This window comes from Musa acuminata, chromosome BXJ1-3 (assembly GCF_036884655.1).
Source record: "Musa acuminata AAA Group cultivar baxijiao chromosome BXJ1-3, Cavendish_Baxijiao_AAA, whole genome shotgun sequence".
Classification (NCBI taxonomy): Eukaryota; Viridiplantae; Streptophyta; class Magnoliopsida; order Zingiberales; family Musaceae; genus Musa; species Musa acuminata.
This window is the reverse complement of record NC_088329.1, coordinates 5,746,913-5,759,872: the sequence shown is the minus strand read 5'-3', so window position 1 is coordinate 5,759,872 and position 12,960 is coordinate 5,746,913. Positions and strand designations below refer to the sequence as shown.

At 40.5% G+C, this 12,960-nt stretch overlaps 1 protein-coding gene across 1 annotated transcript; it reads right to left on the bottom strand.

The window, feature by feature from the left end:
- Positions 1–70: 70 nt before the first annotated feature.
- LOC135618812 (phytochrome B-like) lies at positions 71–12,150 on the bottom strand. The gene is made up of 5 exons (XM_065120075.1): positions 9,490–12,150; positions 8,404–9,211; positions 3,564–3,857; positions 485–705; positions 71–413 (listed from the first exon to the last, which is right to left on the bottom strand). The coding sequence occupies exons 1-4, from the start codon at positions 11,726–11,728 to the stop codon at positions 486–488; spliced, it is 3,561 nt and encodes a 1,186-aa protein (XP_064976147.1). The 5' UTR covers positions 11,729–12,150; the 3' UTR covers positions 71–413; position 485.
- Positions 12,151–12,960: the final 810 nt, after the last annotated feature.

Here is a 12,960-nt window from a genome sequence, read left to right as displayed (position 1 = left end):
TCATGACATCAGTATCCTCTGTGTCAATTACACAAACAGGCTTGAAGAAGATATACATAATGCACAAAAATTAAAACGTGAGAAGAAGCTTTCTGGTTCAGAGAAGCTTTTAATAACTTCATTCATGTAGAATATTACAAGCATATATGATATTCCACTTCAGCACCAAAGCCATGATGATACTTAATTGCGTACATAAATACAGCCATGCCACCCTGCTATCTAAAACATTAGCACTAAAGAGAAAAGAAAAAACCTCATACTTGACCAGGAGAGTGATCTTTCAGAGCAATTATTCATGCAACATGGCTGGCTGCAATATGAGTGGCTTGACCTCATTGAATGCTAGACTTGAGTGGATCACTTCTAATACAACCTCGGTTTTCAGTGGCTCAACTACCTAAAGCATTCATCTGCAGATAAGAAATAAAAACTATTAGATCTTCGTTATTTATGGGGAAGTCAGTTCAGAGTCAGTGCCTGCCTCAGCTTCCTCTACTTTGAGCTCTGCTGCTTGTAGGGAGTTCTATGGATACGAGGAAGTAACACCTCACTGACTCCCTCACATATTGGACTTCCCCATTCATCAGTTTTAATAGCTTCCTGCAGGTGCTCAGTCCAAGGCCTTCTTCTGTCACCCACCAAGAGTTATGAAACATGTCTTGGACCAGTTCTGGAGGAAGGCCATCACCAGGGCAGACTATTCTGAGAAAGAGAGAAGAGTATTATGTGTTAGAAAAAAATAAGAACAGCACAAGTCATAGCAATAATCTGCAACTCTCTTTCCTTGAATTACCATTAACAAACTGAAACTCAAACAGTTTAAAAGGAATTCAAGATCCGTACATGAAACACCTTGAATTAGTGAGAAGAACGACCCAGAAAAGGTTGTCCACCTTATGTGACACAAACCAGTCCGATATGAAGTTGACTCGTTAATTTAATGAGATTAGAAGTTTAGAATCACACAGTTCGAAATGTTCAAGCATAAACAAACGTCACCGATACAATATTCTCACATTTGATGTGGGATTAACGTCCTTGTTAAGGCACAAAATCATTCCCGTTAGGTGATATATGAAGCCCAACCAAATAATAGTTCCACATCATGATATGTCTCCAGCTCCATCCAAAAGTAGTAGTCTTTCCTATTTGGATATCTCACAATGCCTAGTATTAGGTTCACCCTCACCCCCTAATACCAACTGTCATGACCCCATTCGATGGAAAAACTGATTTCATAACTTGATGAGAGTAAAACCATGTGGATTAAAAGGTTTAACCTTAGTTGATGTAAGTAGATTTACCTAACCTTGTAAACCAACAGAACATGTTCTCATTTCTAATATAAGAATATTTGAAGTGACAATCTCCCCACTTAAGATGACATTCGCATCTCAATGCATAACCCTGAATCAGTCTTAGTAGGTGACCTGGAGATCGAGTCCAATGGTAGCTCCATGTCATGATAGACCTCTAGTACCATCCAAGGATAGCAATTTTATACTTGTAGCCCTTACCATGCCTAGCACTGAATACGCATTGACACCAATTGCTATAACACGACTTACTGGAAAAATCAACTCATTAATTTGATACGTCTAGAACCATGTGACCTAAAATGTTCCAAGTCTAAGTTAACAGTAGTAAGCCAAACTAGTCGATAAACAAACACATACTTCCACATTTAATGTATGACTCTTTGGGTTAAGTCCACATATCATGCTCGGAGATGCAAAAAATTCAGCAAAATGAGAAAAATCAAGTGATAACTTTTTTTCACAAGACTATTGCAACATCTCCAGATAGTTGTAAAGAAACCTTCTAAAATGCATTCATACTTGACTGCTTCTTCATGTGGCTTGTTCACTGAAAGATTCATTGTCACGGTGATGCAGCTACAAGGAACAAGAAATGGACGAAAAAAATGTTGCACTTTATATGATTACAACTGAAACACATGAAAGATGCAAACCCAAAACAGTTTTCTGTTGTCACTGGGGAGAGGCAGACAGGATAAGAATAGTCTGGGACCAAAGATGTCTGACTTGGAACAAATAAAGTCAATAAAGAACCAAAAAAAAAGTTGTTCCTATCCTACCAAGAAAAACCACAACAAGGCAAACAACCACCCACCCCTTATCCACAATACCTCTCAGAAAGTTCCAGAGAAGGCATAAGCGTACTCTTGGAAACATGGTTCATTTTACTGATCCGTACCGGTGTACCAACCAACCATCGGTATGGTACATACCGACGTACCGACACATGGTACGATGGGGTCTACTAACAAACTGCTATGTACCGCTCATACTGATCCTTTATTGGACCAGTACGTACTGCCTATACTGTGCAGTACACCGTGATATGATGAACCTTGCTTGGAACTATCTGTTTGCGACACCAAACCAACCAGGAAATCAAACAATATATTTTTGGTTACAATAGGTAGTGTTTAGGCAAAAGGATGACAACAATTAACTATTAGTTCATGCGCTTATTTTTCACCTCAGCCCCGACTACAAGACTACGAAGGAACATGATAAGAGATTTGATTTTACTGTCTCTGTATTTTGACATTTGAATTGGATATTGGATTACTGCAGGTCATCATATTTAATGCAACCACCATGTGATGCTGCCACCAAGAACATGATAAGAGATTTGATTTTATTGTCTCTATACTTTTGACATTTGAATTGGATATTGGATTATTGAAACTCATCAGATTTAATACGACCACCATGTTATGCTGCCACCAACAACATCAATGATACATTTGGTCCCAACGGTTTGGGATCAGCCGCATGGTTAGTTGCTATGAATTATCTAGTTAATAGTTAACTAGTTAATATATCTAGTTAGTATGAATTATCAATTCTCTGCTCTCTCTCTCTCTCTCTCTCTCTCTCTCTCTGTTTCAAGCCCCTCTCTGTGTCATCCATCCAAATTTATACATAATAAGAAAAAAAAAACATATCCAAGGTTGCTTTCCCACTTATAAATCTGCAAGATCTCATGAACACATGAAGGTCTTGTTACAGTAAAATCGATAAAGTACAATTATCTACTTTAAATAACACAGAATTTCACAAATGAGATGCAGGTTTTTTAGTTCAATGTTATAAATGTCAAATTCATCTACTCCTAAATCCAAATAAAGAAGGAAAAGAAATAATAAAGACTAACTCAGATATAATTTGCACTTGAAGAGTTTAGTTATGTATACGAATGAGAAAAAGGAGGCCACTTATTTCAACATTAGCCTTAGCCCATTTGACTATCAGTGTTACAACCAGGTACATTTTGTTGAACAATTAGTATTCTTAGTACACCAAAAATACAGTGGATTTTATGTGATTCTTAAACTTTATGCAAGATACACCATGTATTTTCAAACAAGGAGACAGTCAAGGAGCATCATCCACAACCTCTAGAGTGTGTACAAAGTATATCAGGATTTAGTAAAAGAAAATATGTGCAATTATTACACTTCAAAGAGACATTTCTTATCTTTAACACTACATTCTAATCAGCAAACATCAAACAGTAAGATAGCACACCTGAAGTGCAGAAGCACCATTTCCGTTCCATCAGAATTGTGCTTCAAACTTGGCCTAACTTGAATTTCTACCCAACCTTCTGGAGACGGTGCATGGTGGATCATGTTAAGTAAAAAGTCAGCCAAGACTTGCTGAATTCTTAGTTGATCACCATAAACAGATATCACTTTAATTTCCTCAGGAATATCCCGAATCAATTGTAAACCTCTTTGTCTCAGTAAAATCATAACTTGACTAACAACAGCATTCACGATGTTTCCAAGTAGAAACTCACTTTTCTCAAGCGCTAAGGAGCTGTTAACACAAGTTATGAAATATGAACAACATCAGTAACATATAGAAGGAGTCAAAATAGAAATTCAATGAAAGTTTAATCATACAAATATTGTGGTGATAATGCAGCTTCTACGAACATGAGGTAGCATAGAGGTTCTATATAGATGAGGATAATCAGTTAACAAGTAACTTATGGGTCACAAAACATACCGCTCAAGGACTATTGCCAGACATTTGGTTTACTATCGTTATGAAAGATGAAATTAGCAAGCTGTACCAATTTAAGAGTTGACATAAGATCCCCTTTAGCTTAAAAGACTATTTTGCAAAGAAATGGTCAATGATTTGAGGTCAAACCTGGTTGAGAACGAGCCACAAAATGTCCTTTGTATGTTGTTGATCATGCCATAAGAGACAAATCCAACAAGATATTAAGATTCAATGTGTATGATTCAAAGTATAAACCGGGGACTTATATACAGGTTTAGTGAACTATCAGACTAGTAACAATACACCAAGCACTATGCCGACTTGTATTGCCCAATATCATTGAATAAAATAATGAAACAATAAAAACGAATATGTGCCAGTATCAAGTTATATGATTTGATGCCAGTATTTGGTTGGAATGCTAAATACTGGTAGGGACATACCAGCCCTCCCAGCATTTAAATCCCTGGTACAGGCATCACATACCAAACAGAACAGAGTAAGACAGAAAGATATGAATGAGATTCCTGTAAAGCAACAAATGTAATATGGGAGTTACAGGTACTTGGCAATGACATTCTAAGAACAAGACAGTAATAGAAATTTATTAACTTAGAAATTTGGTAATAATCCAGACCATAAAATTTTCAACTCCGTATAACTTCAGCCATGACTAGGATGGAATTCTTTAAGCTAGCCTAGTAACCTTCAATTTAGCCAAATCACAACTTTATTTTCATCTTGGATATGAAGGTATGATCAACAGTGGGATAATTATAACACCCAATATTTTCTTCCATAAGTCTGAAACTATAGCATCATAGTTAAATAAAACAATGTTATCTTAGCATGAAAAAAGAAATACAACTAAGTTCACTATACCAGAACCGAGTGGAGGATCTAGCTTACACAAAGCAGCAGACATAACTTTAGCTAAATGTGCCAAAAAAAAACTCATGATATACAGTTGGCTAAAAAACAGTCAACTAACTAAACAATTTTTTGTCTAAAAAACTAGTAGATGTTGCAACTTGCAATCACTTAACCTCTTCTACTTCACAAGCATTTAAGAGAAAATGGAGAGAAAGAAACTAAGAAAGTAGTATTAACTATCTTCAAAAGATCATACTCATCATGATTGTCTTTTTACCAAGTTGAGACAGTAGATCTGTTTGGAAATTATCTTTCTAAAGTGGTAAGAGAAATTAACAGTAGATTAGGATCATGACTCAATTACAGAACGAATAATCCAATGGTGACCTCCTTGTTTCCACTGGAACCAATCTCAGAGAGCATTATCCAACCTCCTCAACCCATTGAACAAGTTACTTTTATAGATTCAAAAAGACTCTCCAAAATAAGCCAATGGAAGTATGAAAACGATCAAAGAACTAAAAAGGAAACTGTTCAACACAGTCGTTTGACCTTGTTATGGTGCATAAGCAGCCCTTTGACATGTTAAATTAAGCCTTCGATTTACCTAAGAGAGTGTAGGGTAAATCCGAAGTGAAAGCTATCTCAGCACATGAAATAATTCAAACACAACAGTCGGTCAAGCCATCTTTAGCACCTACATAACATTCAAAATAATCATTGTCTACAGGGGATTCACAGCAACGTTTAGGACTGTCTTCGATATCAGCATATAGCCCTAGCATGGCCGGCCAAGTAGTAAAGATGAAGGACGAATATCTCAACTTGGATATCTACGTGATTGAAGTTTTCACCCTTGAAACACCTATAGAACCTCTCAAACAATCAGGATAGTAGCATTGGCTTTCGAGCACTGCTTATGGAGGTCATTTAAGCAAGTTATCTTTCTTAATTTGGTCATCACCATTTTCTCATGAAGCATTAGTAAGAAATTGTCAATAGGGTGATCAATTTTCTCATAAAGCATTAGTAAGAAATTCACTAACTTCCATTGTTGATTCGACTACACCTTCAAACAATTATTAGAATCAACTTCATAGGGGAGGAAAAGCATCTCCAAACAGACAATACTCATATGTATTGGCGGTGGTGACAGATGGCATCTACCTTCATTTCCTTTATATGAGAAAGAAAACAAAATCAAAGTTGTACTCTAACTTAAGGTCCTAGACCACCACCTTGGCAACATGGTGCATTGGAGGTTCAGGAATTGGTTATGATGTCTAGTACTGCACCAGTGACTTTATAACAACTTATGAAGATGGTGAACTCATCTATAGTCTTCCTATTATAGGAATTATTACCTGATTAGACATGGTACAGCATGAAAGAAGAGAAAATTTTTAACCAGCTATAGTATTTTCTATTTTGTCCCAGAAATACTGCAGCTAATGTTCAACAATAACAACATCCAAATCTGGTGCAACTTTACTCTGAGTAGCTATTCAATACTAGAATGTCATTGATAAATTTCAGCTTCATTTGAGTATGTTTCATCACTAGAACATGTTCTGAAAAAAGGTCTATACAGTGAAGCAAGATAAAGTCCAGTAGCTATATATGTTTGGTACTCACATTTTCAGATCTGCAAAGCTACCAATCAGCATGATCTCTCATAAGTCCTCTGGTCATGAAATTCCAAATCAAACTAGAAATAATTGATAGCAGAAAACTCATAGATATGGTCGAATGCCTGCATGACAATTGACATGAAACAAGATGGAACAAAAGGAGTTGTTATGATGCAAATTTTCGGCATCAAAATTCTCTTTCTCAACCCTGGCAGCTGCAAAAGAAGGATCAGGGGGCACCATTCTGGCAAGCCAAAAGATAGATGGAGGCCTTACAGTCTTGGACACTCCTGCCATATGGGCAGCCAAGAGAGGGGATTCATGTGTCATGTCAGCAATGCGAGATCACACAGAGAATTGTATCAATAACTTATCTAGGTCACCACCAATTGTGAATAGGTTTAGACAAGATTTGATTGGACACAAAGATCAACACATAGTCCAAGTCAATGAAGGACTGCATTAGTCCAAACTGACCTCTATACACTCGAAGAGACCTAAATTGATCTGAACTCAATTGGATTAATTCCTAATTGCAGCTAAAGATAGAAAATTTAAGGAAGAAGATTTCCTAGAAGTTTGGACTCATCGAGGGCATGGACAAGTGCCAGGGGCATGAATAGATTAGGCAACCATCTAATTGACACCTCTCCTTTTCTTAGTCCAGTTAGGACTCAAGAAGGGACTGGTCAAGGAATGTGTAATCTTATATGGAGTGTATTAGAACTTCAATAGGTTAAAGGAGTCGAGGAAGGTTTGTATAATATTACAGAGTAGCTTATTATTGTATTACGTGAGAAGAGTTCATAAATTGGTGTCTCATGCAGCTCTTAAGGGTAGAGAATTGAAGTACTACTTCCAATAAAAAGAACCTCCTCTTGAGAGTTCCTCTCTAATTCTCTCTTCTTTTCTCCAACCTCTTTCTCTTTTTCCCATTTTTCTCTCTATTATTTCCTTTTGAAGCCAGCTTCTATCCTTGAAGCAAGAAGGCACTCAGTATAAGATGAATAAATATCTTATTAAAATTACAGAAATAAGGCTCTTTTGGTAGGTAAAAAATATGCAAATCACCCATAATCTCAAAACAAAAAAACCAAATCCCTCCACTAAAACTGGTGATTTACTCAAATCAGAGACTCGTGTCAATTGAGATGCTCTGATGTACAAAAGAAACTAAATTTTAACAACCTAATTTATATATAAAATAATTCCAACAGACCAATCTAGTATTAAAAATATTACCTTATTCTTGGGATGCATCAAATTATTCTTCATGGTCACACATTATTCACAACAACGTATGACAAGCTATAGACACAAATAAAATTGAGAAGGATTTTTAGGAAAATGAAAGGGAACTAATATTAGGGACTGTCCACCTGAAGCTAAACATCTAATTCTGCCAAAATCCTAGTCAGGACAAATTAAGGCAATTAATTCTATATAAAAGAAAAAATGCAAGTCGGCCTTGTAAGTCTAACTTCTCCAAGTCTTATAGAAAAAGTACAGATTGGTTTCAGTTGTTTTTCCTGCCATTTAACCCCCAAAACCAATTAATATATGACAAGGTAACGGTCGTCAAATGAGTTTCCCTCATTAACAAAATTAAAACCAGCTTTACCATGTTTAAAAAATTATATTCCTAATAAAATTCATTTAGGTTTTGTAATTTGCATATCCTTGCTATCAAACTGTAATGTTCTCTTAACAATGTTCTTGTCAGTTTCCTTCAAGGTTACATTGACAGAAGTGTTCTGTATCCTCCCAATGCCAGTAAAATGTATTATCAAACTAAAATATGCACCAAATTAGTAAAAATTTAAACAAAATAAACATGGAAAAAAACTGACCCGTCCTCGATACTTTGCAAATTCCCATCCGTTATAATTTTCATCATCTGCCTCTCACAAGAAGCACTTGTTTCAAGAAACTGCCTTTGATCATCATTTAATTCTGTCATCTCCAACAGTGAGTTTGTGAACCGAATACCACTTAGCGGATTTTTTATCTCTTGGCAAATGTAAGCTAACTCTTTCATCCTAGAGAAACATTTCTTTTCCTGCTGCCTCTGAACTTCAAGAGCTTGCTGCAGCTCAGGACTCGCTATCTGTAAAAAGCAAAATGCTCCAATTATCTGACCATCCATATTACTTCTTGTATTCGCTGTCAATAAAGCCTGTACAAATTTTCCATTCTTGTCAAAGAATGCAAATGGGTACTTGTCTGTCTCCTGCTCCCCAATTGCATTATGAAGAACAATCATGAACTTCGTCAAAGCATCTGGCCCCTTGAGACGACAACAACTGCCAAAAACCTCTCCAACCAGAAGCTTGCCAATCATTTCCCCTCTTGAATAACCAGTGAGCTTTTCCATTGCTGTATTCCACTCAGAGCAACAAGTGTTTTCATCCGAAGCAAAAATGGGAGGAATCAGAGGGTTGGGACTATGCACAATAGCCTTGTAATCCCCTTGTATGTGAATGAATTTGTCCATGGCCACTTTCTGCTCAGTAACATCCTGACCAACAAAACAGACACCTACAATAGAATTTGTGAAATCCCTGCTAGAACAAGCATTCGCAACCACGAAAATTGCATCTTCTGATTTCTGTGAGCCAAACGTCTTCAACTTTATCTCAACATTCTTATCTTCTTCACCTGCATCCATTTAAGCTTGGTGAATGACAGAAAGATTCGACATATTCAATCTAGAATTCATCTCATGCAACTTCAGAATTCTCCCTTTTTCTGTATCACAGTAAAGACTATAGACATAACTATACCATCAAAGAAGCTGCCACTTTAGTCAGCCTAGTTGAGTATAACAAAACAAAGGAAATGTCACATTGGCACACTGAGAGCCCTGAACTCCAATCACTAATTTCAAGATGCTATTACAAAGCTATTTTGTAAGGAGAAGCAAAATGATGATGTACCTCTTAGGGCTCGACATAGAAGCTTGTCAACAACATCTGCAAACTCCTCAAAGACAAGGTCCTGAACCAGTGATTTACCCATCGCTTCCTCAACAGGTAGGCCTGTCAATTCAGCAACCTTTGCGTTCCAACCATTTATACGCCCATCTGAATCAACAGCAAAAATTGGTGCAGTCGCTGTCTCTATTAACCTAACCATCTCCCTTGCAACCGAGCTGAGCTCATCTATTCCATGCATTTCTAGGTCTCCAAACTGGCCATTGGCAATGACCTTTGAGTTGCTAGTCCCATCCACGGCATCTCTGAAAGTACCCCGCAATATTAGCTGCAACGAGTGGATCGCGTCCATCTCTGCATTCTCCCAAGGCAAGCTCCTGCTCTTGACCACCTCCAAGAATGCCTTGAAGGATGAGCGAGGGTGCATCCGTTGCCCATCATCCTTGTCCTCCGGATGATGCTTTGCTCCTCCCCATTTGATCTCCTTCGCAGTGTGAGACCTAAACCAGAACAAGAAATCTATTTGAGTGATATAGGCAACGGCCATGCCGCAGACCGCATCGCCAAGTGCAGAAGCTCCAGGATAACCAGCATCCGCCAGGCTGTCGGTGCTCAGGCCGGTGGAGTCCCCATGGCAGGAAGCCAGCCACTCGACAATGTCCTTGACCTGTGCCTCGGTGGGTGTGACGCCTAGCGGCCAGTACTTGCCCTGGTAATAGAGAGCCGCCCCATCGCACTTGACGAGGTCCATGATGCTGGGACTCTGGGTGACAATGCCAGTGGGCGTGTCACGAAGAAGCATGTCACAGAGGAGGGTCTGTGTCCGGAGGATATGCTTCTCAGAGAGCTGGGCGGCTAACTGGAGCTCCATGTTGAGCTGGAGGCCAAAGGCCTGCATGAGGAACTCGCAGGCGTAGCGGAGGGGAAAGGGGATGCAGCGGGGGGAGGTGTGATGGCAGACGACGAGCCCCCAGAGCTTCGTGGGCCCAGCGCGGGAGGAGGAAGAGGAGGAAGTGCCGCCACCTTCTTCGTCCCCGCCATTGATGATGACGGCCATGGCGAGGGAGGCGATGGAACCCATGTTGGCCATGTACTGGGCGTGGCAGCCGTGGGGAGCACGGAGGGTGGAGCCAACGAGGCAGAGGGACTGCATGAGCCGCTCATCCTGGATGACGCGGACGGGGGTGGCGTGGCAGTCGGCGATCATGCGAACCCGGTTCTGCTTGAACAGGAATCGGGACGCCTGGGGGATGTCTGTTGCCGGATAGTGGAGGCCGATGTAGGGTTCGAGGTTGTCGCGCTTGCGCTCGGCCACCACTTCCCCGTGTTCGTCGTCATGGAACTTGTACACCATGACACGGTCGTAGCCAGTGAGCTCGCGGACATGCTCGACGACGGTGTCACAGAGGAGGTGGATGTCACCACTCGGTAGGGCCTGGAGTCGGGAGATGGCGCGGACGGCGAGCTTCTGGGATTGCACAGCGCCAGCTATGGAGAGGGCGGGGTCCTCGGAGCGGGCAGGCTCGAGGTCGAGCACGATGCCAACGTCGACGCGGTGGAGGATGGCATAGAAGGGCTTACGAGAGGTGCGGGAGTGGATCCAAAGGGGGTTGAGCAGGGCGATCTCGCGGGCGGCGGCGGCGCGCTCGAGGAGGGCGGCAGAGGAGGGGGTGAAGAGGGAGCGAACATCGGCGCCGAGGGCGAGGGCTGGGGGTTGGGGGCCACCCAGGGAGGGCACCGACTGGGGCGAGAGGTCGAGCAGGTCGGGGGCGTTCTCGCTGTATGCGATGATGCAGAAGGAGGGCTCCTCCACGGCCACGGTGCAGCCGAAGGGCTGGATGTGGCCGCCGCGCTGGATCTTGGACAGGTAAGCGGTGATCTGCTGCTCGGGGACGGAGCTGGAGGGCGCCACCCGAAGCACCGACTGAGAGTAATCGAACAACTTACCCGACTCCCCGGACTGCTCGAACACCGCGTGCAGCCGCGCGTCCTCCGTGTACTGCGCGATCGCCTTGCTCACCGCCGACTCCGACGCCCCTCCTCCCCCACGGCTGCTCCCCCCTGTCGTCCCCGCTCCTCCACCCCTCACCCTCTCCCTCTCCCCGCCCGACGTCTGCGACACCGCATTATTACCACTACTCACCGGCAACGGTTGCTTACTGCTACTACTAGGGCGATGGTGATGGTGATGGTGATGATGCCCTCCATCTCCACCTCCTCCTCTGCTGCTCCCAGAAGCCATTCTTGATCTCCTCCTCCTCTAAATTGTACGGGGTTTTGAGAGCGTTTTACGGATAGGCTCGTCCGGTTGGACCTGCCGCTGCCGATTACTCAATGCTGCTACTGCTGCTGGCGGTGCTGTAGAGAAGACGACCTCCTAATTCTTCGTCGACCAGATCGTTCATGGTTTATCTCGACCGGAGGGATTAGGGAAGAAAGAGAAGACGGAGAGCGTCTGGCTTCGCGAGGCGCGTTGAGTCGCCGGACAGCCGGTATTGATTGGGGGGAGAGTGATGATGGGTGTGAGAGGGGAGCGGTGGGTGAGGCTTGTTGGGCGACGGTTCGGGGAAGAAGGGAGCACCTGATTGGTGGATAACGGGAGGGGTTGTTGGGGGCGGTCGTGGTTCCATGGTATAAACCTCCTTTTGGGCGCGGGCGCATAAGGCTCCCTTTTCGGTGGCTGAGGAATAAAAAGTTGGGATGAGGAGAAGGATAGAAACGACAGACACTTGTTTTTATTATTATTTTTTTTTATAGTACTACTTTTGTGAGTAGAAACTAAGGTTGAACTCAAAAGTCTGAAGTGGATAAAATGTTGTTCCCATTAGAAAATATATATTATTTTTTAATTAATTATCAATAATATTTTATTTTTATATTTTAAAAATTATATCAAGATCTTTATACTTATTAAAGTAAAATATTTAATCATATTTCTCCTAATGTCATCGATTCTGTTGACGTAAATATCACACGTGCTCAGCTCAGTAAAAAATGGAAGTGAAACAAAATCAATACGTATTCAATAATAAATTCTGTATTATTTTTGTCAATAGAATCGATGACGTAAGGAGAAACATGATTAAATATTTTACTTTCAAATCTTAATATAATTTTTAAAAATATAAAAATTAGAATACTAAAGATAATTAATTATAAAAAAAATTTATAATTAACCCATATAAAATAGTATGTTGTCGAGGTTGGTTCGCGATCATAAACATCCTCAAAAGAAAAATAATCTATCTTAAAAATTACTTAATATAATAAAAGATGTCTTGTATATTTTGTATCATTATAGTAAATATTATATTATGCATATACTAACTAGTTGGTTAATTTTGTTGAAATTAATATGTTTTAATTTTGAATGAATAAATCATTAGTCAGAAGGTACATGCTCCCTTCTGTTTCTTTATAAGCAAGGGATTGATTATTATAGGATTTTGAAGTAATAAATTTCTATTTTATTAA

Bases quoted from the DNA above. Each gene is read 5' to 3' on its own strand.
- LOC135618812 (XM_065120075.1), bottom strand. From the start codon at position 11,728: ATGGCTTCTGGGAGCAGCAGAGGAGGAGGTGGAGATGGAGGGCATCAT. The intron at 3,858-8,403 runs GTCAGTTTTTTT...TTGTGTTAACAG, and splicing joins TTGCAAAGTATCGAGGACGG to CTCCTTAGCGCTTGAGAAAA. The intron at 706-3,563 runs GTGTGCTATCTT...TCTCTTTCTCAG, and splicing joins ATGGTGCTTCTGCACTTCAG to AATAGTCTGCCCTGGTGATG.